Source organism: Aotus nancymaae, unplaced genomic scaffold (assembly GCF_030222135.1).
Source record: "Aotus nancymaae isolate 86718 unplaced genomic scaffold, 86718_ANA_hifiasm-v0.15.2.pri h1tg000028l, whole genome shotgun sequence".
Taxonomy (NCBI): domain Eukaryota; kingdom Metazoa; phylum Chordata; class Mammalia; order Primates; family Aotidae; genus Aotus; species Aotus nancymaae.
The window spans coordinates 27,163,661-27,189,754 of NW_026988441.1; the positions used below are offsets into that span (position 1 = coordinate 27,163,661).

Consider the following 26,094-nt stretch of genomic DNA (forward strand, 5'->3'; position numbering starts at 1 on the left):
TTTTTTTTTTAAGACAGGGTCTTGCTCTGTTGCCCAGTCTGGAGTACACTGGTGTGATCATGGCTCACCACTGAAGCTTCAACCTTCCAGGCACAGGTGATCCTCCTGCCTCAGCCTCCTTAGTATCTGGGACCACAGGCATGCACCGCCACATCTGGCTAATTTTTTGTATGTTTTGGTAGATATGGGGTCTCTCACTGTATTGCCCAGGCTGGTCTTGAACTCCTGGGCTCAAGGGATCCTCCTGCCTCAATCTCCCAAAGTGCTAGGATTACAGGTGTGAGGAACCACATCTAGCCCACGTGAGGATATTTTAAGATGAGATCCCACAAAGGTGGAAAAACACATCATAGAGTGCATAGATGAGTTCCACTAAAAAAAAAAAATTATAAAAAAACTCAGCCAGGTGTGGTGGCACGTTCCTGCAATCCCAGCACTTTGGGAGGCTGAGGTGGGCAGATCACCAGGCCAGGAGCTTGAGACCAGACTGGCCAACATAGTAAAACCCCGTCTCTACTAAAAATACAAAAAATTAGCCAGGTGTGGTGGTGGCACCTGTAATCCCACCTAGTCAGGAGGCTGAGGCAGAATTGTGTGAACCTGTGAGGCAGAGGTTGCAGTGAGCAGAGATAGCAAAACTGTACTCCAGCCTGGGTGACGGTGCGAGATTCTGTCTCAAAAAAAAAAAAAAAAATAGGCTGGGCATGGTGGCTCACGCCTGTAATGCAAGCACTTTGGAGGCCAAGGTGGGCAGATCACCTGAGGTCAGGAGTTCAAGACCAGCCTGACCAACATGGTGAAACCCCGTCTTTATAAAACAAAACAAAACAAAAAATTAACAATGAGAAAATTAAAATGAGCCAAATGCTGTGCATGATGGGGAAGGATGAGATACTGGCTTGACTTGGTGAGGAAATGGTAAACCGCTGCAAGAACGTGAAGATGACACACACACACTCGACAATGAGTAGACAGTAAGTTACATCTGTAAGGAGCTACGTCACACAGTGCTTTAAACAGAGGTGAAATGAAGACAAAGGGAAGATAAGTGTGGAGCCGGGGCAGGTGCTTAGCTCAGTTCAGGCCTGGCACAGCCCCTCCTCATTTTGCCCCCGTCTTGGCTAGACTTGTTTGCTCTTCAGAGGCCCGCAGACCAGACCTTTGAGGAACAGAGCAAGAGGAAGCCTGAAGTTATTCTCCACGAGACCTCTGGGGGATCCCTGAGTCTCGAGTTGTTCCCACATCCAAAAGAGGCCACATGATCCTCCTGCCTCAGCCTCCCGGGTATCTGGGACCACAGGCATGCACCACCACGTCTGGCTATGTTTTGGTAGATGTGGGGTCTCTTGCTGCATTGCCCAGGCTGGTCCTGAACTTCCCTTCACAGATGCTGGGGGGACAGAGGCAGTGATGTCTGCCACACTCCAGATTTCTCAGGACAGAGAGCTACCAGGGACGTGGAAGTGGCATTTCCAGCGAAAAGAAGGCTGGCGTGGAGGGAACAAGAGTCCCTACTCATTTCCACCTGCTGGCCACCGTCCACACCCGATGCCAGGTGCCCACGGCAAGGCACCTGCCAGCATCCACCTCCTCCTCCAGAGAAAGCCCAACACTTGGAAAACGTGTTTCACAGAAATCCATCAACCCAGTTCCCAAACGCTATAGAAGAGCAGCAGAGGCAGGAACCACAGCCAGCATCCAAACTAGACAAGGAAGGTGAACGCTGAAGAAAACAAAACAGAACTCTCAGCTGTTTTAAAAAAGAACTGGTCTGGGCACAGTGGCTCATGCCTGTAATCCCAGCACTTTGGGAGGCCGGGAAGGGAGGATCGCTTTGAGTCCAGGAGTTCGAGACCAGCCTGGGCAACATGGCGAAACTGTCTGTATAAAAAACTTAAAAATTAGCCAGGTGTGGTGGTGCATGCCTGTGGTCTCGGCTACTCAGGAGGCTGAGATGGGAGGATCACTTGAGCCCGGGAGGTTGAGGCTGCAGTGAGCCGTGATCACACTACTGTACTCCAGCCTGGTCAACAGCGTAAGACCCTATCACACACAAAAAAACAACCTAGATGGTAGGAAAGCAAGATCAGATTCCACTGTGCCACACTCAGGAAAACAGAACAGCCACATTTCCCCCGCCAAAATAGAAAGTGCTTTCCAGAACGTGCATTTCACTCAATTGGTTTCACCGTGGGGGTCATCCTCTCTCTCTGATGGGTGTCAACATCTGGCTGAACTTTGAGCACCTGGGGAACGTGACCGTCCTCCCTGCCTGGTAAGTTCAAGGTTACCAGGAAGTGAGAGAAAAACTGACTCCTGACTCCTGGGCGAGTGTCCAAAACCAAGCTACATAAAAACCTCAGCCGCCCGGAATTCCTCTTGCTCAGACATGCTGGGACATGCCAAACTCTGCAAACTCCAGCTCCCACGCCTCCGTTTTGTGTACCCCCACATCACCGCTAAGGAGAATAACAAACTCGTCGTGGCACCAAGATCTTGAAGCTCCAGGCCAGATGGTGGGTTTTCTGCTGCTGTGGAGTTTTACGTATTAAAAAGACAAGTCAAAAGCAGACAAAATCCGCCTTCCTGCAGGTGGCCCAGTCTCCATGGCAACAGCTCACAGCTCGGTGTGGAAAGGACCACGCCCTCTCGTGGCCACATCTGGGGCTGCAGTCCCACCCGTTGCCTGGCTACGGACCCTATGCCTTAACCAAGGGGCCCTCATTTTTGTCCCTAAAACAAACATATGTCATCTTAAGTCCAGTTGTTTTTCTGCGATGGAGTCTCGCTCTGTGGCCCAGGCTGGAGTGCAGTGGTGTGATCTCGGCTCACTGCACCTCTGCCTCCCAGGTTCAAGCGATTCTCAAGCCTCAGCCTCCTGCATAGCTGGGACTACGGGCACGAGCCACTATGCCCGGCTACTTTTTGTATTTTTAGTGGAGATGGGGTTTCACTGTGTTAGCCAGGCGGGTCTTGAACTCCTGACCTCAAGTGATCTGCCCACCTCGGCCTCCCAAAGTGCTGGGATTACAGGCGTGAGCCACTGTGCCCGGACAACATGGCATCTTAAGCCCAATTTTCAGGGCAGGAGGCAAAAGTGGCCTCACCCTGGGGGCAGGGGAAAGACACTTGGCTAAAAAGCCTGCATTTTAACCAAAGGGAATATAAGTTACTCTGTGCCCAAACTAGCACTATTATTAAAAAAAAAAAAAAAAAAAAAAAAAAAGAGAGAATAATAATAATACTATTTCCCAGGGTGGCCCCAGAAAGGGCCAGGCTGCTGAGCACAGTTCAAGGTCAAGGACTCTTCAAGAGGCTTTTAAATTTCGGAAAAGCCAGTCAAGTGTATAAAGTGAATTCTGAAATTCCTTCATCAATGGACAGGAAAGCAGTTGAGAACTCGTGGCCCGGCCATGGGATCATAGCACGTGGATCCAGCAGAGATCCGCTCTGGGCATCTGGACCCTATAGGCTGGGCTCCCCGGCCGAGGCAGCTGTGTCTCCAGACGCAGGGAGGAAAATGGAGGAAAAAAAATCTTCAGCCGCTTCCCTCAAATCAACCGGAGCTTTTGTAGAGAAGGAGGAAGAGGAGTTGGGCACATTAGAATCTCTTCCAGATCGGATCCCCAAGCTGAGGAGTTTGTCTCTTCCTGGCCACGCCCCAGAGGGTGGACGTCCCCCCAAGGGTCCTCAGCAGGAGGAGGTCTCAGGAGACCTAAGTGTCCCTCAGTGTCTGTGGCAGTAGCTGATGCTGCCCTCTGACTGCTCCAGAAGGTCCAGCATCTCCTCGATGATGGCTCTCAGCGCCCTGCCCAGCTGGTCGGCGCTGTAAGGCTTCCCCAGCGGGGGCACATGGACGAAGGCTGATCGACCGTGGCTCTGGTACAGAGAGGTGTAGTAGGTAAAGTCGCAGAGATATCTAAGCCGCAGGGTGTGGCGGGTGAGAAAGAGACGAAAATGGGGTCAGAGGGGCAATCCGCAGACCAAGGTGACAGCCCCATCCAAACCCAGGAAAGACCCCAGCCTCACCAGCAACCCACAAGATGGAATAACGCTCTCCTCCCTTCCCAGGTTGGCGAAGATGAAAAAAATCACCAGGGGTGGTGGTGCGTGCCTGTGGTTCCAGCTGCTCAGGAGGCTGAGGCGGGAGGATTGCTCGAGCCCAGGAGATCAAGGCTGCAGTGAGCCATGATTGCACCACTGCACTCAGCCTGGGTGAGAAAGTGAGAGGCTGTCTCTTTAAAAAACAGAAAAACCCAAAAAACTTGTTAACTCCCAGTGCTGTGGCACATGTGGGGAAATGGGCAGAGTGAGCTGTTGCTGGTGGGAATGCACGCTGGTTGCCCCCATGTGGAAGGCAATTTGACAGGCTAGGAAAATCATAATCACCCAGACTTTACAAGCTGGTATTTCCATTTTTTGTTTGTTTGTTTATTGGGACAGGGTCTCACTCTATCACCCAGTCTGGAGTGCAGTGGCACAATCACAGCTCCCTGTAGCCTCAAACTCCTGGCCTCCAGTGATCCTCCCACCTCAGCCGCCTGAGTAGCTAGGATACAGGCGTGCACCACCATACCCAGGTTTTTTGCCTTTCTTTTTTCTTTTCTTTTTTTTTTTTTGATACAGACTCTCACTCTGTTGCTCAGGCTGGAGTGCAGTGGTGCAATCTCAGCTCACTGCAACCTCTGCCTCCCAGGTTCAAGCGATTCTCCCGCCTCAGCCTCCCACGTAGCTGGGATTACAGGCACCCATGACCATGCCTGGCTAATTTTTCTATTATTAGTAGAGATGGGTTTTTACCATGTTGACCAGGCTGGACTCGAACTCCTCACCCCAAGTAATCTGCCCACTTCGGCCTCCCAAAGTGCTGGGATTACAGGAGGGAGCCACGGCACCCGGCCTATTTCCAGTTTGTTTGTTTGTTTGTCTATTTGTTTATTTAGAGATGGAGTCACACTCTCACCCAGGCTGGAGTGCAGTGGTGCAATCTCAGCTCACGATTCTCCTGCCTCAGCCTCCTGAGTAGCTGGGATTACAGGTGCCCACCACCATGTCAGGCTAATTTTTGTATTTTTAGTAGAGACGGGGTTTCACCATGTTGGCCAGGCTGGTCTGGAACTCTTGACTTCGAGTGATCCGCCCAGCTCGGCCTCATAAAGTGCTGGGATTACAGGTGTGAGCTGCTGCACCTGGCCTATTTCCAGTTTTCAGATCTACCCTCAGGAACCCTCTGCACAAGGGTACAAGAAAGTACAACGGGGCTGCTCCCCACCGTATTATGTATAAAAGCAGGAAAACAGAAAGCAACCTAAAGCCCACTGATGGGGCGTGGCTTAGCAAACTGGTTTATCCACACCTTGGAATCCTATGAAGCCATTTACAAGAAATGCGGTACAGCCAGAAAAAAAATGGACTGGCCAGATGCATGTTAAACGCTCACAAGTGAAAACTGAGGAAGAGAATTCTCAGTGAAGTGTGACTTTCACCGTGTGACTCCATCCATGTAAAAGCAAAGCAAAATAAGACAAAACCGTAATCCAGCACACCGAGTGATGTATGTATGTACAGAAACGTGTCAGTGGGAAAAGCTTCACGGTTTCGTGTCTGACTTCTCAGAGGGACCACTATGGGAAAAGAGAGGGAGTGAAAAATTTTCTCGGTTAGACACATGAGGATATGTTCTAGAATTACCTGTGATTAAAAATTAATTTTTTGTTTTGAGATGGAGTTTCGCTCTCGTTGTCCAGGCTGGAGTGCGATGGTGCCATCTCAGCTCACTGAAACCTCCACTTCCCAGGTTCAAGGGATTCTCCTGCCTCAGCCTCCTGAGTAGCTGGGATTACAGGCACACACCACCACACCTGGCTAATTTCTTGTATTTTTAGTAGAGACGGGGTTTCTCTGTGTTGGTCAGGCTAGTCTTGAACTTCCGACCTTAGGTGATCCGCCCATCTCAGCCTCCCAAAGTGCTGGGATTACAGGTGTGAGCCACTGCACCCAGCCTAAAACTTAATTTTATAAAGAGACTGATGGGAGCTGGGTGCAGTGGCTCACACCTGTAGTCCCAGCACTTTAGGAGGTTGAGGTGGGAGTATCCCTTGAGTCCAGGAGTTTGAGACCAGCCTGGGCAATATGGCAACACCTTGTCTCTATCAAAAATACAAAAAGCTCACGCCTGTAATCCTAGCATTTTGGGAGGCCAAGGTGGGTGGATCACCTGAGGTCAGGAGTTCAAGACCAGCCTGGCCAGCATGGTGAAACCCCATCTTTAAAAAGAAAAATAAATAAAATAAATAAATAAATAAATAACTACAAAAAAAGTTGGGCCAGGTGTGGAGGCTCACGTCTGTAATTCTAGCAACTTGGGAGGCCAAGGTGGGCGTATCACTTGAGCTGAAGAGTTTGACACCAGCCTGGCCAACATGGTGAAACCCTGTCTCTCCCAAAAATACAAAAATTAGCTGGACATGGTGATGGATACCTATAATCCCAGCTACTTGGGAGGCTGAGGCAGGAAAATCACTTGAACCCAGGAGGTAGAGGTTGCAGTGAGTCGAGATCGAGCCACTGCACTCCAGCCTGGGTGACAAAGTTAGATGCAGTTTAAAAAAAAACTCAGCCCAAAATCTCCTGAAACTGATTAGCAACTTCAGCAAAGTCTCAGGATATAAAATCAATGTGCAAAAACCACAGGCATTCCTATACACCAATAACAGACTTAAAGAGAGCCAAATCAAGAACGAACTGCCATTCACAATTGCTACAAAGAGAATAAAAGACCTAGGAATACAACTAACAAGGAATGTAAAGGACCTCTTCAAGGAGAACTACAGACCACTGCTCAACGAAATAAGAGAGGACACAGACAGTTGGAGAAACATTCCATGTTCATGGTTAGGAAGAATCAATATCATGAAAATGGCCATACTGCCCAAAGTAATTTACAGATTCAACACTATCCCCATCAAGCTACCAATGACCTTCTTCACAGAACTGGAAAAAAAACCTTAAAATTCATATGAAACCAAAAGACAGCCCGCATAGCCAAGTCAATTCTAAGCAAAAAGAACAAAGCTGGAAGCATCACACTACTGGACTTCAAATTATACTACAAGGCTACAGTAATCAAAACAGCATGGTACTGGTATCAAAACAGAGATATCAACCAATGGAACAGAACAGAGGCCTCGGAGGCAACACCACACATCTACAACCATCTGATCTTTATAACAAACCTGACAAAAACAAGCAATGGAGAAAGGATTCCCTGTTTAATAAGTGGTGTTGGGAAAACTGGCTAGCCATGTGCAGAAAGCAGAAACTGGACCTCTTCCTGACACCTTACACTAAAATTAACTCCAGATGGATTAAAGACTTAAACATAAGACCTAACACCATAAAAACCCTAGAAGAAAATCTAGGCAAAACCATTCAGGACATAGGCACAGGCAAGGACTTCATGACCAAAACACCAAAAGCATTGGCAACCAAAGCCAAAATAGACAAATAGACAAATGGGACCTAATCAAACTCCACAGCTTCTGCATGGCAAAAGAAACAGTTATTAGAGTGAATCGGCAACCAACAGAATGGGAAAAAATTTTTGGAGTTTACCCATCTGACAAAGGGCTGATATCCAGAATTTACAAAGAACTAAAACAGATTTACAAGAAAAAAACAAACGAGCCGATTCAAAAGTGGGCAAAGGATATGAACAGATACTTTACAAAAGAAGACATACATGAGGCCAACAAACATATGAAAAAATGCTCATCATCACTGGTCATTAGAGAAATGCAAATCAAAACTACATTGAGATACCATCTCACGCCAGTTAGAATGGCGATCATTAAAAAATCTGGAGACAACAGATGCTGGAGAGGATGTGGAGAAACAGGAACACTTTTACACTGTTGGTGGGAGTGTAAACTAGTTCAACCATTGTGGAAGACAGTGTGGCGATTCCTCAAGGACCTAGAAATAGAAATTCCATTTGACCCAGCAATCCCATTACTTGGTATATATCCAAAGGATTATAAATCGTTCTACTATAAGGACACACGCACACGAATGTTCACTGCAGCACAGTTTACAATAGCAAAGACTTGGAACCAACCCAAATGCCCATCGATGATAGACTGGACAGGGAAAATGTGGCACATATACACCATGGAATATTATGCAGCCATCAAAAACGATGAGTTTGTGTCCTTTGTAGGGACATGGATGAACCTGGAAACCATCATTCTCAGCAAACTGACACAAGAACAGAAAATCAAACACCGCATGTTCTCACTCATAGGCGGGTGTTGAACAATGAGAACACATGGACACAGGGAGGGGAGCACTACACACTGGGGTCTGTTGGGGGGAAATAGGGGAGGGACAGCAAGGGGTGGGGAGTTGGAGAGAGATAGCATGGGGAGAAATGCCAGATATAGGTGAAGGGGAGGAAGGCAGCAAATCACACTGCCACGTGTGTAACTATGCAACAATCTTGCATGTTCTTCACATGTACCCCAAAACCTAAAATGCAATTAAAAAAAAAATTAGGCCAGGCATGGTGGCTCATGCCTGTAATCCCCGCATTTTGGGACACTGAGGCAGGCAGACCACCTGAGGTCAGGAATTTCAGACCAGCCTGGCCAACATGATGAAACCCTATCTCTACTAAAAATACAAAAATTAGCTGGGCATGGTGGTGTGTGCCTGTAATCCCAGTTACTTGGGATGCTGAGGCAGGAGAATTGCTTGAACCCAGGAGGCAGAGGTTGCAGCAAGCCAAGATTGCGCCACTGCACTCCAGCCTCGCTCCAGCCTGGGCAACAGAGAGAAAAAAAGTTAGTTTTAAAAAGAACTCAGTGGTAGGTGGTGGCTTTTGCCTATAATCCCAGCACTTTGGGAGGCCAAGGCAGGAGGATCGCTTGAGCCCAGGAATTCAAGACCTGCCTGGGTAATGTAGCGAGATTCTGTCTCTACAAAAAAATATAAAAATTGGGCTGGGTGCGGTGGCTCACGTCTGTAATCCTGCACGTTGGGAGGCCAAGGTGGGCAGATCACAAGGTCAGGAGATCGAGACCATCCTCGCTAACACAGTGAAATCCCATCTCTACTAAAAATACAAAAAATTAGCTGGGTGTGGTTGGCAGGCATCTGTAGTCCCAGCTACTCGGGAGGCTGAGGCAGGAGAATCGCTTGAACCCAGGAGGCAGAGGTTGCGGTGAGCCGAGATCACAGCACTGCAATCCAGCCTGGGTGACAGAACGAGACTCCATTTCAAAAAAAAAAAAAAATACAAAAATAGCTGGATGTGGTGGTGTGCACCTGTAGTTCCAGCTACTTGGGAGGCTGAGGTGGGGGGATCCCTTAAGCCCAGGAGGTCGAGGCTACAGTGAGCCATGATTATGTCACTGCACTCCAGCCTAGGCAACAGAGCGAGATCCTCTCTCCAAAAACAAAAATCCTATCCATAAAACCAGGCACTCCTTCTGTCAGCCAATCAACTGCATTGATCAGTAGCCGCCTTTCAGCTGGACAAGCGCACAGATTAGGGAGACGTGAGGAAGCCGGTGCTGGGGGCGCATAACTTCGTCTGGGGAGTTGGCGAGGCCTAAAAGTCACAAGGAGGTGACTGATGTTGGAGTCGAGACTGGAAAAGAGGGCCGGGCATGGTGGCTCACGCCTGTAATCCCAGCACTTTGGGGGGCCGAGGCGGGTGGATCACTTGAGGTCGGGAGTTCAAGACCACCCCATCTCTACTAAAAACACAAGAATTAGCCGGGCATGGTGGCGCACCCCTGTAATCCCAGCTACTTGTGAGGCTGAGGCAGGAGAATCCCTTGAACGTGGAAGCAGAGGTTTCAGTAAGCCAAGATCGGGCCACTGCACTCCAGCCTGGGTGACAGAGAAAGAAAAAAAAGCCTGGAAAGAGGAGTTCTCAGAGGAAGGCATTTTGGGCGGAGGCCATAGGGCATGCAAAGGCCCTGAGCTCGGTGGTTTGAGGAGCAGCAGGAGGCTGCTTTGTGTGTAGAGGCAGAGCGGGGTGGAGAGGAAGGCCAAAGGCCAGGGTTGGGATCTTACTCCACTTGCAGTGAGAGCCACAGTGAAGGTCTAAGAAAGGAACACGTGCATTTATTTATTTAAAGTCAACAGGGTCTCACTCTGTTGCCCAGGCTGGAATGCGGTGTCACCATCACGGCTCACTGCACCCTCAAACTCCTGGTTCAAGCAACCTCCCGCCCCAGCCTGCCATTTTTTAATTTGTTGTTGAGATTGGGTCTCGTTATGTTGCCCAGGCTGGTCTTGAACTCCTGGGTTCAAGTAATCCTCCTGCCCTGGCCTCCCAAAATGCTGGGATTATAGGCATGAGCCATTGTGCCTGGCCCTGATTTAAATTTATAGAAGATCTTTTGTACCAGGTTGAATCATCTGCCCTCAAAATTCATGTTCACCTGAGACCTCAGAATGTGACCTTATTTGGGCCAGGTGTGGTGGCTCATGCCTGTAATCCCAGCACTCTGGGAGGCTGAGGTGGGTGGATCACCTGAGGTCAGGAGTTTGAGACCAGCCTGACACACATGGTGAAACCTCGTCTCTACTAAAAATACAAAAAATTATCTGAGTGTGGTGATGCATGCCTGTAACCCCAGCTACTTGGTAGCCTGGAACAGGAGAATTGTTTGAACCTGGGAGGTGGAGGTTGCAGTGAGCCAAGATCACACCATTACACTCCAGCCCAGGCAACAAGAGCAAAATTCCATCTCAAAAGAAAGAAAAAGAAAAAAGGCCAGACGCAGTGGTTCATGCCTGTAATCCCAGCACTTTGGGAGGCTAAGATGGGCAGATCACCTGAGATCGGGAGTTCCAGACCAGCCTGGCCAACATGGAGAAACCCCATCTCTACTAAAAATACAAAATTAGCCGGGTGTGGTGGTGCATGCCTGCAATCCCAGATACTTGGGAGGCTGAGGCAGGAGAATCGCTTGAACCCAGAAGGTGGAGGTTGCAGTGAGCTGAGATCGTGCCATTGCACTCCAGCCTGGGCAACAAGAGAGAAACTCCATCTCAAAAAAAAAAAACCACCAAGGATGCCAGCAGCCAGCAGCTGCAGGAGAGAGGTGGGAAAGACTCACCCTCAGCACCTCCAGAAGGAGCCAGCCCTGCCACAACCTTGACCTCGGACCTCTGACTTCCAAGGCTGTTAGACAATACATTTTTGTTATGTGAAGCCAGTTTGTGGGTAGTTGTTACAGCAGCTCCAGGAAATTAACACAGAAACTGACTGCTTGGATTGGGGTGGAGGCAGCAGGGAGGAAGACTGCGGTGGCGGCTGGGGCAGTGTCCAGGTGGGAGATGCTGGGGGCCTCAGTGGGGTCCGTGATGGTGGGGAGAAGTGGGCAGATCCATGAGTCCCAGGAGCAGAACCAATGGCATGCGCTACGTACAAATACTTGGCTCTGTGCCTCGTATATACTAAGTACTTGGACCAGAGAGGCCAAGATCAACACACTTAGCTCATTCTACACCTGGGTCAGTGGGTGGAGGAGGGAGATCCCCACTCACCCCCACCCCACAGGGCCCTACCTGCCGGCATCCTGTGAGATGGTCACCGACACATCCAGGCCCAACGTGGTGACTCGCTTGCACACAGCGTCCATGTCGATGATGGAGTCAATGCTTTCAGGCCCGTCCTCCACGCAGCACTGGGAGCCGGGGCAAAAGCGGCAGTTGTCCAGCCCCTTGTAGCCCTTGTTGTGTCCGCATTTCTCCAGTGTGACTGTGGTCGCCATGCCTGACACCCCCACGTGCACCACCAGCTGCACACAGACAGGCAGGACTTAACACGGTCTGCCTGTGGGACTTGGAAGGGGTCCTCCTAAGGCCAAGGAAAAGGCAGCATCCTCACTGAGCTCTGCCTGGGGTTGTGTTGTTTCTGACCTCTTGCTGCTGGAATAGACCCTGCAGTCACTCTTGCAAAAAGGCACGTCACGTAAGACAGGCAAGAATTTAAAACATGCAAGGGTGTTCATGGCAGCTCTTCCTGTTATTGAAATCAAATACTGGAAACAAGCTCACTAGCCATCCAGGGGGAGTTAGTTCAATAAATAATAAGCTACTATGCAGCTGTTAAATGCCAAGGCAGTGTTTTGTTTGTTTACTTGTTTGTTTGAAATGGAGTCTTGCTCTGTCACCCAGGCTGGACTGCAATGGCGCAATCACGGCTCATTGCATCTCTGCCTCCTGGGTTCAAGCGATTCTCCTGCCTCAGCCTCCTGAGTAATTGGGATTACAGGTGCATGCCACTACACCCGGCTAATTTTGTATTTTTAGTAGATATGGGGTTTTGCCATGTTGGCCAGGCTGGTCTCAAACTCCTGACCTCTGGTGATCCACCCGCCTTGGGATCCCAAAGTGCTGGGATTACAGGCATAAGCCACCGTACCCGCCTTGTTTGTTTTTTTAAAAGATGGGATCTTGCTCTGTTGCCCAGGCTGGAGTGCAGTGGCACAAAAATCTTGGCTTACTGTAGTCTTAAACTCCTGGGCTCAAGCAATCCTCCTGCCTCAGCCTTCCAAGTAGCTGGGACTCTAAGCATGTACCATCATGCCTAATTTTTAAATTTTTTTGTAGAGATGGGATCTCACTGCACTGCCCAGGCAGGTCTCAAACTCCTGGACTTAAGCAATCCTTCTACCTCAGCCTCCCAAAGTGCTGGGATTATAGGTGTGAGCTACCACACTTGGCCTGGATAGCCCTTTGGGGTTTTTTTTGTTTTTGTTTTTGTTTTTCTGAGACAGAGTCTCGCTCTGTAGCCCGAGCTGGAGTGCAGTGGCATGATCTCGGCTCACTGCAACCTCCACCTCCTGGGTTCAAGCGATTCTCCTGCCTCACCCTCCTGAGTAGCTGGGACTACAGGCACCCACCATCATATCTGGCTAATTTTTTGTATTTTTAGTAGAGACGGGATTTCATCTTGTTGCTCAGGGCAGTCGAGAACTCCTGAGCTCAGGTGATCTGCCCACTTCCCAAAGTGCTGGGAGTACGGGCGTGAGCCACCACTCCTGACCTGAATAGCCCTTTCGAAGACAAGGCTGTGGCACTGGTCACGTGATCCAATCAGGGACAAAGCCACGGAAGTCCTCCACATGAATGGTGCCAACCTGTAAGTCCTGATGAGGAAGTGCTGCCGCTCAGCACCACTCACCTGCGGACTGTGCTTCTCCCACAGGGCGGGGATGAGTCTCTGGACCGTCTTGTACTCAACCGGAATCTCGTACACATGCAGGTCCACACTGTCACCCAGGCCTAGCTTTTCCAGCTCCTGGAAGAGAGGAGAGTGGGGATGTCGTGGCACGGGATGACAGCTCTGGGGACAATGTGCCCCCTGGGGGTGAAACAGGCCGCTCTGCTGACTCATTCTGTAGAATGGGAAGGGGTGTGTGTTGATTTAGCCCAAAGCCCCTCATTTCCTTCCCCACCCACTTGCCTCGAAGTCTCTCTGCATCAAGGTCACATGACTCTATGGCCCCTGGGGTTAAATCCCAGGCTCCTTGGACTCAATCCTGCCTGAGTGACCTTGGGCAAGCCACTTAAGCTCTCTGAGCCTCAGTTTCCTCATCTGTAAAATGGGAATAACAGAGTCTCAGGCCAGGTGCAGTGGCTCACGCCTGTAATCCCAGCACTTTGGGAGGCGGAGGCAGGCGGATCACCTGAGGTCAGGAGTCTGAGACCACCAGCCTGGCCAACATGGCGAAATCTTGTCTCTACTAAAAATACAAAAATTAGACAGGTGCAAAGCTTGCGGTGAGCTATCATGCCATTGCACTCCAGCCTGGGCAACAAGAGTGAAACTCCGTCTCAAAAAAAAAAAAAAGAAGCCTCTCCAGTATTCACAAGAGCCAAAAGGCAGAAACAGCCCAGATGCCCATTGACAGATGGATAAATGAAATATGGTCCATCCATCTGACGGACTATGATTCAGCCATGAAAGGGAACAAAGCACTGATCCCTGCTACGATGTGGATGAACCCTGAAAACATGATGCTGAGTGAGAGAAGCCAGACACGAAAGGCCACGCGGTGTGTAATCCCATTGATCTGAAATGCCCAGAACAGCCAAATCCGTAGAGACAGGAAGCAGATGAGTGGCTGCCAGGGGCTGGGGGAGGGGAGTGGGGAGTGACTGCTGATGGGGACAGGCTCTCCTTTTCGGGTGATAGAATGTTCTGGAATCAGAAGTGATGGTTGCACAACACAGTGTCCTTCATGATGTATAATTATATACTTCGAAATCATAATTTGGGCAGGCACAGTGTCCCAGGCTTCAGCCAGGGAGGCGGAGGCTACATGCAGTGAGCCGAGATTGTGCCCCTGCGCTGCAGCCTGGGCAACAGGGCCAGGCCTTGTCTCACACCACCATGCCCGGCTAATTTTTGTATTTTCAGTAGAGACGAGGTTTCACCATGTTGGCCAGGCTGGTCTCAATCTCCTGATCTCGTGATCTGCCCACCTCAGCCTCCCAAAGTGCTGGGATCACAGGTGTGAGCCACCATGCCTGGCCAAAAGTAAAGGTTTTTTTTTTTTTTTTAAGTACAATTTCCGTTTTATTTTTCTCCAGAAAATAGTTGTCTTCAGTCTTTTAAGGACTCAGCTCCTTACATGGGTTTTGGTGGGGGTCGTGCGGCTGCACCCGCAGGTCTAAATCGGGGTGGGGGTGTTCGGTGCTTGCCGGCTTCACGAGATCGATTCCTGACTACTTTGCTGTGAATTGCACAACTCACACAGTAGCTTCACATACAGCTTGGGAAGCACACAGGCACCGAAGACGCTTGCTTCAGAAATGTCCTTTTTTTTGAGACGGACTTTCGCTCTTGTTACCCAGGCTGGAGTGCAATGGTGCGATCTCGGCTCACCGCAACCTCCGCCTCCTGGGTTCAGGCAATTCTCCCGCCTCAGCCTCCTGAGTAGCTGGGATTACAGGCACGTGCCACCATGCCCAGCTAGTTTTTGTATTTTTTATTAGAGACGGGTTTCACCTTGTTGACCAGGATGGTCTCGATCTCTTGACCTCGTGATCCACCCGCCTCGGCCTCCCAAAGTGCTGGGATTACAGGTGTGAGTCACCGCGCCCGGCCCTCAGAAATGTCCTTGACCGCTGCAGCCTCCAAGATGTTTCAAACGATGAATTTCTTTGTTTTGCCTTTTTTGTTTTAAGTTTTTTGTTCTTTTTTTTTTGAGACGCCTAGGCTGGAGTGCAGTAGTGCAATCTCGGTTCACTGCAATCTCTACCTCCCGGGTTTAAGCAATTCTTCTGCCTCAGCCTCCTGAGTAGTTGGGATTACTGGTGCGTGCCACCATGCCAGGCTAATTTTTATATTTTTAGTAGAGATGGAGTTTCACCATATTGGTCAGGCTGGTCTCAAACTCCTGACCTTGTGATCCTCCCATCTCAGCCTCCCAAAGCACTGGGATTACAGGCATGTGCCACTGTGCCCAGCCAAACAACGAATTTCTTAATGGTCTTGTCCTTGGGCTCGCATCTGGCACAGTTCATTCAGCGAGTAGGCTGAATGTGGCCGCGGCCCTTTTTGGCACGACCTTTGTTCCTTCTTTTCTTTGTCATCTTGGAGGCACGCAGCGGAGAGAGCAAAAGTAAAGTTTTAAAAAACATTTGCCGGGCGCGGTGGCTCACGCCTATAATCCCAGCACTTTGGGAGGCCGAGGCGGGTGGATCACAAGGTCAAGAGATTGAGACCATCCTGGTCAACATGGTGAAACCGGGTCTCTACTAAAAATACAAAAAATTAGCTGGGCGTGGTGGCGCGTGCCTGTAATCCCAGCTACTCAGGAGGCTGAGGCAGGAGAATTGCCTGAACCCAGGAGGCGGAGGTTGTGGTGAGCCGAGATCGTGCCATTGCACTCCAGCCTGGGTAACAAGAGCGAAACTCCGTCTCAAAAAAAATAAATAAATAAAATAAAAAACATTTACGGCCCCGGGTGCGGTGGCTCACACCTGTAATCTCAGCACCCTGGGAGGCCGAGGCAGGTGTATCACGAGGTCAGGAGTTCGAGACCAGTCTGGCCAACATGGTAAAAACCTGTCTCTACTAAAAACACACAAAAAATTAGCCAGGCGTGGTGGCACATGCCTGTAGTCCCAGCTACTTGGGAGGCTGAGGCAGGAGAATCGCTTGAACTCGAAAGGTGGAGGCTGCAGTGAGCTGAGATCACACCACTGCACTCCAGCCAGAGTCTCGCTCTGTCTCAAAACAAACAAACAAACAAGCAAATCAGCAGCCAGGTGCAGTGGCTCGTGCCTGTCATCCCAGCTACTGGGGCAGACCACTTGAGGCCAGGAGTTCGAGGCCAACCTGGGCAACATAGTGAGACCCCACCTTGAGAAAAAAACAAAAAGCCCATACACACCAAATGACACGAAAAGTACAGACAATAAAAGAAAGAAACTGATAAACTGGATTTCATCAAAATTAAAAAGAGAATTAAAATATTTAAAAGAATGCGTAATCTCTGCCTGGACCAAGCTGGAGGGATTTCCAGGAATGACCCGTGGCAAGACTGCGCGACCTTTGGGCGAGGAAGGAATGGGAGCCGGGATGGGGAGGGGAGGGAGACTTCTCTGCAAAAATCTCATCACATGATTTTGACTTTTGAACCATGTCAATGTTTTACAAAATCAAAAAATAAAACAACCCATAGTCCCATATCAACAGATTGCCTCTTTTCTGTCTTTTCCCTAGGAGGCACAAGGTAATGTCTTGAGTCTCCTGGGATGTGTTATTTTAAAAATCAACATGGAGGCCGGGCATGGTGGCTCACACCTGTAATCCCAGCACTTTGGAAGACCGAGGCAGGCAGATCACAAGGTCAGGAGTTCAAGATCAGCCTGACCAACATAGTGAAACCCCATCTCTACTAAAAATACAAAAATTAGCTGGGTGTGGTGGTGGACACCTGTAATGCCAGTTACTCGGGAGTCTGAGGCAGGAGAATCGCTTGAACCCAGGAGGCGGAGGTTGCAGTGAGCCAGGATCACGACACTGCACTCCAGCCTGGGCAACAGAGCAGGACTCCGTCTCGAGAAAAAAAAATTACCCAGACATGGTGGCACATGCCTGTAGTCCCAGCTACTTGGGAGGCTGAGGCAGGAGGATCACTGGAGTCCAGGAGGTCGACGCTGCAGTGAGCTATGATGGCTCCACTCCTCTCCAGCCTGGGCAACAGAGCAAGACCCCATCTCAAAACAAAAACAGTTTTTCACCGAAGTGATGAAGAAACTTAAGTTCTGTCTACATTGCTTGATGTAAATTATCCCTCGATTTTCAGCAGGGTAACGGCGGGAAGCCGCCTGCCGTACAGGGTATCTGGCCCTAGATGGAAGTGCACGGCTGATAATCTGGCTGAAGTCTTAGCCTCTGAATACGTTCTGTTCCAACAGGGCTGGACGGTTCTCCTCTGGGAGAAGGGGGGCAGGGCACCCCAAGTCCCACATCACTTTGCCGGGAGCACAGCCGGCCTTGCACACCACCCGAGCATACACCGTGAAAGAACGGGGCTCGGGCAGACGCCCCATTGTCTACACCCCGTCTACCTGACAGGACCCCGCCGCGCAGCCGCGTCTGACCGATTCCCCTGACCCCACGACAAAGACCCTCTTTGTTCCCCGGTAATATCCTTAGCAGGTCTGTCTAGACTCACTGTGGCAGCAATTGTCCCATGATGTCACCAAGCTTGGTGACCCGGGTCCTCCTCACCCAGCTCGGGAGGAGACGCCCCAGATGGCCCCGAGCCCCGGGGCTCCCCGGCTTAACACCCACCTGCACCTCCTCAGAAGAGAGAGAAACAGCCAGTGCCCCAGTCCACCCTGAGAGGCAGGGGGGATGGGACACACGAGACACATGGTTCCTCCTGCTTGGGGTGCTGCGGGCAGCCAACATCCCAGAAAAAAAAAAACAAAGGTTCCCCTCTGTACCCCCAACTCTCCTCCAACCTCCTGAACACTGCAGGTGGGAAACAGTCCCGTCTATGTTGCGGCATGACTTCACCCAGGGCACGAAGAGAGAGGATCTGGAGAGGCAGAGACAGGCCGGGCGTGGTGGCTCACGCCTGTAATCCCAACACTTTAGGAGGCCGAGGCGGGTGGATCACCTGAGGTCGGGAGTTCGAGACCAGCCTGATGGCAAAACCCCATCTCTACTAAAAATACAAAAATTAGCTGGGTGTGGTGATGCACACCTGTAATCCCAGCTACTCAGGAGGCTGAGGCAGGAGAATCGCTTGAACCCGGGAGGCGGAGGTTGCAGTGAACCGAGATTGCACCACTGTACTCCAGCCTGGGCGACAGAGAGAGACCCCATCTCATCTCAAAAAAATAAAAATAAAGGAGAGAGAGAGAGAGAGAGAGATATGGAGCCAGAAACAGAATGGAGAGAAAGAGAAGAAGAAAGAGACAGAATCACAGAGAAAGAGACAAGGAGGCAGAGAGCAAGAGACACACAGAGAAAGACAAAGATAGAAAGAGAAAGGGGAAGAGGTAGTGAGACCCAGAGAGACAGGGAGACAGAGAGAAACCCAGAAGCCTGGGCACGGAGGCTCACGCCTGTAATCCCAGCGCTTTGGGAGGCTGAGGCGGGAGGATGGCTTGAGCCCAGGAGTTGGAGACCAGCCCGGGCAACGTGGCCAGACCCCATCTCTACAAAAAAAATTAGCTGGGCCTGGTGGTGTATGCCTGTAGTCCCAGCTAACTGGGAGGCTGAGGCGGGAGGACCACCTGGGCCCGGGAGGCCAAGGCTGAGGTGAGCTCAGATCACACCGCCGAACTCCAGCCTGGACAACAGTGAGACCCTGTCTCAAAAGAGAGAGAGAGAGAAACAGATGGAGAGAAAGAAGGGACGAGGCGGGAAGGAACAGAGAAACCCAAGGAGAGAGGCAGAAAGAGACAAGGAGACAAGAGAGAGAGAAACAGACACGCGCAGAGAGAGGAGGGGAAAGTGACAGAGGGGAGAGACAGGGAGAGATGGAGAGATGAAGAGAGACACAGAGATGAACAGAGATAGGGAGAGAGAGGAGGGGAAAGGGGCAGAGGAGAGAGACAGGGAGAGATGGAGAGATGAAGAGAGACACAGAGATGAACAGAGATAGGGAGAGAGAGGAGGGGAAAGGGGCAGAGGGAGACCCAGAGAGGAGAGAGAGACAGAGAAGTACTTAGGGGGTCCCTGGAGGAGGAGGAGCTTCTGAAAAATCGGTCACAGCAGGAAGCCATTGCCACCCACAGTGCAGAACAAAACACCCATCTTTGGGTGGCGTGACACCTGGCCATGGTGGCCTGCGTTACACCAAGAACACCCGGGGCACATTTTTTTGAGAAGTGGATTCAATCCATTCAACAGTGACACCTTTTTTTTTTTTCCTTCTTTCTTTTGAGACGGAGTTTCGCTCTTGTTACCCAGGCTGGAGTGCAATGGCGCGATCTCGGCTCACCGCAACCTCCGCCTCCTGGGTTCAGGCAATTCTCCTGCCTCAGCCTCCTGAGTAGCTGGGATTACAGGCACGCGCCACCATACCCAGCTAATTTTTTTGTATTTTTAGTAGAGACGGGGTTTCACCATGTTGACCAGGATGGTCTCGATCTCTTGACCTTGTGATCCACCTGCCTCAGCCTCCCAAAGTGCTGGGATTATAGGCGTGAGCCACCGCGCCCAGCCCCAGTGACACCTTTTTAACAGGGAAATCCAGGACAAGGCAGAAGGAAGGGGCAACTCCTGGGCGGCTCTCCCAGCGCTGGGGACCCAGAAGCCACTTGTTCCCGCCAACTTCCAGAACAGGCAAAACTCACCCAGTGGCGTGAAAAAGTCTGCAGAGGTTCACATCTGGAGGGCTTGGGAGTGCTCGGGAAGAGGCTGTGTGGGGCTTCTGTGAACTCGAGGAAGAACCAGGGAATGTTCGAGATCTTGACCTGGCCTTGGGGGTGCACGTATGTAAAATTCCTTTTTTTTTTTTTTGAGACAGAATCTTGCTTTGTCACCCAGGCTGGAGTGCAGTGGCACGATGTTGGCTCACCACAACCTCCACCTCCTGGGTTCAAGCGATTTCTGGCTAATTTTTGTATTTTTAGTAGAGACAGGGTTTTGTCATATTGGCTAGGCTGGTCTTGAACTCCTGACCTCAAGCAGTCCCCCTGCCTCGGCCTCCCAAAGTGCTGGGATTACAGGTGTGAGCCACCACATCCGGCCAAATTTTTTTTTTTTTTTTTGAGACAGAGTCTAGCTCTGTCCCCCAGGCTGCAGTACAGTGACACTATGAGGGCTCACTGCAGCCTCGTCCTCCCCAGGCTTAGTTGATCCTCCCACCTCAGCCTCCCAAGTAGCTGGAACTACAGGCGTGCGATACCACACCAGGCTAATTTTTGTATTTTTTTTTGTAGAGATGGGGTCTCGCCATGTTGGTCAGGCTGGTCTCGAACTCCTGGCCTCAAGTGATCCTCCCACCTCAGCCTCCCAAAGTGCTGGGATTACAGGTGTGAGCCATCGCGCCAGGCCTAAAATTTCACTGATGAGTGCCCTGGGTGTATGTATGTTAAACTTTGTTTTGTTTAAATGAAACAATTGGATCTGAGAAAGTTGGCATCTTTTTAGCAGGGGAATAGTGGGGAATCTTGCGTCCTAAACTTCAAGAAGAAAGCGAAAAGTGGGGCCAGGAGCGGTGGCTCACGCCTGTAATCCCAGCACTTTGGAAGGCCGAGGCAGGCGGATAGCCTGAGGTCAGGAGTTCGAGACCGGCCTGGCCAACATGGCAAATCCCTGTCTCTACTAAAAAATACAAAAATTAGCCGGGCGTGGTGGTGTGCGCCTGTAATCCCAGCTGCCAGGGAGACTGAGTTAGAAGAATCGCTTGAACCCAAGAGGCGGAGGTTGCAGTGAGCCAAGACCACACCACCGCACTCCAGGCTGGGCAACAAGAATGAAACTCCATCTCAAAAAAAAAACCGAAGAAAAAAACAAAAAGTGGGAAGTTGCAGGTCTGGGAAGAAGAGAACCTAGGAGAAGGGCTATTTCCTCTTGGACCACAGGATAAAAACCTGCCATCCTTCACCATCCGAGAAAGCCCGAAGCTCAGAGGGGTTTCCAAAGAGTGTTTAATTGATTTTTCTTCTATTTAGATGCAGATCATAGTGTCTGGGGCCCAGGAATTCAGACACCCGCTTTGTGTCCACTCAGCCCCGTGAAGGCTCCTGTCTGAAATTCGCACAAAGCCTGACACACAAGTCCTCAGAAACACGCTGTTTCTTTTTGTCTGGCTCTCCGGGGAGCGGGTGAGCAGGCAGGGCCTCGGACACGCTCCCATCTACAGGGTCCCGGGACCCCGTCCCTCTGTCCCGTTCACAAAGTGGGCAGAAAAGGAAAAAAAAAAAGAAAAAAGAAAACAGCCAAAACTGTGAGGTCTGAAGTTGGGGAGTGAAGGGGTGATTAAAAAATGGGGGGTACAGCTGGGGACTGCCACGCTGAGGTTTCAACTTAGATTTTTCTCCATATCTAGGACTCTGGAGTGGGAACAGAGGTTACTTTCAATCAGGCAGCAAATGCACTAGCATGAACAGTTTGGCTCTGGTTTGTGCCGTTCTGATTTCTATAAGAAGACATTTCCCTTGGGAGGCCAAGGCGGGTGGATCACGAGGTCAAGAGATCGAGACCATCCTGGTCAACATGGTGAAACCCCGTCTCTACTATAAATACAAAAAATTAGCTGGGCATGGTGGCGTGTGCCTGTAATCCCAGCTACTCAGGAGGCTGAGGCAGGAGAATTGCCTGAACCCAGGAGGTGGAGGTTGCGGTGAGCCGAGATCGTGCCATTGCACTCCAGCCTGGGTAACAAGAGCGAAACTCCGTCTCAAAAAAAAAAAGAAGACATTTCCCTCTCTCCTTCTTCGCATTGCTTCCCAGCCTGTCCCTACAAAATACTCCAACTGGAAAAGAAACTAGAAAGGCTTTGCAGACTGGTGTCTTGTTCAGGGCACCAGGAATGACAGCCCCCTCGGCCCCTAATATGCCATCTTTTCTTCCCCGGCTGCCAGGAGGTGACATCGAGGCTCACTGTACCCCCTCCTACAAGGTCAAGACACATCCCCCTGCCACCCCACCCCACATATCCCTGCCTGGTCCTTCCTAAACCATAAATCACCTGCTAAAACATAGCACAAAATTCTCACGTTGACTGTTCAGAAACCAGCCTAAGTCACGGTTTGACTCTAAGTCGAAGGAAAAGATTTTTGTTAAAAAGGAGAGTGATACTGGCCGGGTGAGGTAGCTCACGCCTATAATCCCAGCACTTTGGGAGGCCGAGCAGGTGGATCACGAGGTCAGGGGTTCAAGACCAGCCTGGCCAACAGGGTGAAACCCCCGTCTCTACTAGAAATACAAAAATTAGCCGGGCATGGTGGCGGGCACCTGCAATCCCAGCTACTCGGGAGGCTGAGGCAGGAGAATTGCTTTAACCCAGGAGGCGGAGGTTGCAGTGAGCTGAGATTGTGCCACTGCACTGCAGCCTGGTGACAGAGTGAGACTCTGTCTCGAAAAAAAAAAAAATCCTAGAGTTGGATAATTCGTAGGCAAAGTAGGATCCAGCACCACATAAACAGCTGTGTCCTGGAAACCAGCTACGTTCCTATCCACACCTGGCCCTGCAGTCCCACATCTGCAGCCTCTGGCCGGGGCCTGAGGCACTTCTGAAGCAATGCCACTCCCACTTCTTGGCTGTGTGACCTCAGAGAACTCCCTTCTTCTCCTCTGGGCCTCAGTTTCCTCTTCTGTTAAGTGGGCGCAAGAGTAACTGCACCTATTACTCAAGGATTGTTGGGAGAATTCAGAGCGCTGGGCTGCAAACAAGTGCTCCACACACGTACGCTCCGGTGGTTACTACCGGGAGGATACGTGGATCTGACGTTGTTTTGTAAAAGCTGGCTACGCGTGGTGGCTCACACCTGTAATTCCAGTGCTTTGGGAGGCTGAGGCACGCAGATTACTTGAGGTCAGGAGTTTGAGACCAGCCTGGCCAACATGGTGAAACCCTGTCTCTATTAAAATGACAAAAATTAGCTGGGCGTGGTGGTGGACACCTGTAATCCCAGGCACTCTGGAGACTGAGGTGGGAGAATCACTTGAACCCAGGAGGTGGAGGTTGTGGTGAGCTGAGATTGCGCCACTGCACTCCAGCCTGGGTGACAGAGTGAGACTCCGTCTCAAAAAAAATTTTCTTGTTAAGAAGAGACTTTCTCACAAAAAAAAAAAAAAAAAAAAAAGAAGAAGAGACTCTTTTGGGTGCCATAACTTTTTGGGGGGTGGGTGCGCAGCTCCAAGCCTGACTCCCCACTCGGGATCTAAGTTACCTGAACTGCAATCCAACTGGCATTCACGGTGTGTTCCCCAAAAGGCCCAAATCCTGAAAAAACAGGAAAAGCAATATATTACCCAAGAGTGGTCCTTTCCAGTCTGCCCCTGGCCTGGCCCTACTGCCACCTGGAGAAGCAAGAAAGGAGCTTCGGGGCACAGCTGCCAGGGACAACATCGGGGGCCTGGTCATGAGTTCTGGGAGCACCTGGAGGCCTGTCAGAGCTGCCATCTTGCACCTGTCTGCTCTGAAGTCCATGAGTCCCTTCCACTGTCACCTCTGCCTGCCCCTCATGCCCAGCCAGGGGCCAGCAGTCTCTTCTGCCTCCGAAAAGGCTGTCCCAATCCTGTCACTACTTTCTCTCTTCCCCTCGACCCAACCTACAATTATTGTGTCACTGTCCAAAATGTCCTGAATTGGCACCGGATGAGGAATAAGCCCTCCAGGGACGTGTGCGGGTTCTTCCCAGGCCAGCCTATCTAGGTAGCACCTTGTCACCCTCCTCTCTGCAAGCTCAAATTCCAGGCCCCCTTTCCAAAACACGACAGTCACTCAAGGCTGTGTGCTAAGTAATCTGACTCAGCCTGGCAGCATCCCCTTTCAGGCAAGGCTGTTTCCTGGGCCCAGTTTCCAGGAGCAGGGACTGAGGCACAGAGACATGGAGCTAGCTGCCCAAGGTCACACAGCAAGAAGGTGAAAGAGCTGATATTCAAATCCAGACCTGGGGCCGGGCACAGTGGCTCACGCCTGTAATCCCAACACTTTGAGAGGCCAAGGCAGGAGGATCACTTGAAGTTAGGAGTTCGAGACCAGCCTGGCCAATGTGCTGAAACCCCTGTCTCCATTAAAAATACAAAAATTAGCCGGGTGTGGTGGCAGGCACCTGTAATCCCACCTACTTGGGAGGCTGAGGCAGGAGAATTGCTTGAACCTGGGAGGCAGAGATTGCAGTGAGCCAAGATTGGGCCATTGCACTCCAACCTGGGTGACAAGATTGAATCTCGGTCTCAAAAAAAAAAAAAAATCCAGACTCAGGAGAGTCCGGAGCTTCAGCCTCCAATCACTGAGTCATACTGCCTAAAAACTACCGTCCATCTGGGCCAGGGATCCCATGGGATATGAAGGCTATGCAGAGATACTGTAGCCTGGGATAGCAGGTAGGGGCTGTGGCTAAGGAGGGGACTTCCTGACCCTATCCTTCTGTACAGCCGAAGTCTGAGTCCCAGTGCAGCTCCGTGCAAGGTGCATGACCTCTGTGAGCCTTAGTTTCCCTTTCTCCACAATGGAGACAGTGAAGGTGTAATCAGCTCACGCAAAAAGTGCTGGAATAAATAACCAGATGAAGGAAGGCTGGAGGGAGTGGGGCAGTGACCCTCCCCCCAGTTATACACACCTGTTAAGCGGGTGCCTGGTTTCTTCCTTCTTCCCCGAGACCCCAGCATCAGCCCCAACCTCCCTTCAACAGCCACAAAACACCTGTATGCACCTTCGCTGGATTTCCCACCCTGACACCCCACTCCTCGACTCTGAGGCCCCAGTGGAAGTTGGCGCCCCACGTGGCCCCGAGGCAGAGTCTCAGGGAGGAGGAACAGTTGGTTTTGGGGTGAGGGGGAGTCGGTGACAGCGGGGGCCCTGACTCACCAACAAACAGCCCCGGCACAAAACACAAAAGCTTTCCGCTGAAGACAGTCCCTGGGACAGCTGGGAGAGCCCAGGTGCCTGAGGTCCCCGGACCCTCACCTGCCCCTGCCTTGGGGGAGCAGCTCCCAAGAGCGCGGGGCGCAGCCAGCAGTGACTGGGAGGTTCATTTGTCACCGGGACACTTCCTGCCCGCAAGTCGGCCTTTGTCCCCTGGGGCCGGGGTTTGACGGAGGGGGGCGGGGAGGAGGGGGGAACAGACCGGACCTCGGAAAGGGCAGGGAGGAGGGGTCCGGTCCAGCCCGCGGGCCAGGCAGCAGAACAGGCAGGTACCAAGAGGGTCACCGTCCCCACCTGGGAGGGAAGGACGCCAGGAGGGCCTGCGCCGTGCCGGGCACTTGTCCGGCCCCCCAACCCCCGCGCCTGACTGCCCTGACTCCCGACTCTGGGACCCCCGAGGCTCCTTCTCCACTTTCCAGGAAGCCTGGGCTGCGCGGGGCTCCCGCGGGCGATGACACCTTCCAAATCCGGGAGGACTTCCAGCACCTGCCCCGCCCGGCCCCGCGCTCCCGGAGCCGCCCCCGCCCCTGCCTCCGGCTGCTGCCGCTACAGCCCCTGTCAGCCTGCGTACCTGTCACCACCACCGCCTTCCTCTGCTGCTCCATGGCGGGATCGGGCTGCGCCTCGACCGGCTCCTTTTCCGACTGGCGCGACAGCTGCGGCCCCTGTAGCCTCCCGGCCCCGTGAGGCCACGCCCCGTCACGCCCCCGACCACGCCCCCAGCAGCCGCTCGGCGTGCGCGCCCCCGGGGCCCGAGACGCAGCGTGCGCGCTTTGCGCCCCGCCCCCGACACTGAGCCCCGCCCCCAACGCCTAGCCCCGCCCCCGACACTGAGCCTCCGTCATCCCCAGACTCTGTTTCCCTGTCTGCAAAATGGGAACAGCTTATGCCGTAGGGTGTAGCAGCTTACACGCACTGAGCCAGGCGCTGGGAACAAGCCGGTCCTTTATTCTGCAAGAGTTTATTGAGGGCCTGCCCTATGCATGTATACTGCCCA

At 51.5% G+C, this 26,094-nt stretch overlaps 1 protein-coding gene across 3 annotated transcripts; it reads right to left on the reverse strand.

Annotated features, from left to right (window-relative positions):
- On the reverse strand, positions 1–25,785 carry PGPEP1 (pyroglutamyl-peptidase I). Of its 3 annotated transcripts, XM_064381626.1 has the most exons (6): positions 25,669–25,785; positions 23,398–23,450; positions 13,205–13,321; positions 11,584–11,816; positions 11,133–11,197; positions 3,711–3,919 (listed from the first exon to the last, which is right to left on the reverse strand). In XM_064381626.1, the coding sequence occupies exons 1-6, from the start codon at positions 25,700–25,702 to the stop codon at positions 3,801–3,803; spliced, it is 621 nt and encodes a 206-aa protein (XP_064237696.1). In that variant the 5' UTR covers positions 25,703–25,785; the 3' UTR covers positions 3,711–3,800. The 3 variants fall into 3 exon arrangements, with proteins under 3 accessions (XP_064237695.1, XP_064237697.1, XP_064237696.1); XM_064381625.1 differs by lacking the exon at positions 11,133–11,197 and having other exon boundaries at positions 1–3,919; XM_064381627.1 differs by lacking the exons at positions 11,133–11,197; positions 11,584–11,816 and having other exon boundaries at positions 1–3,919.
- Positions 25,786–26,094: the final 309 nt, after the last annotated feature.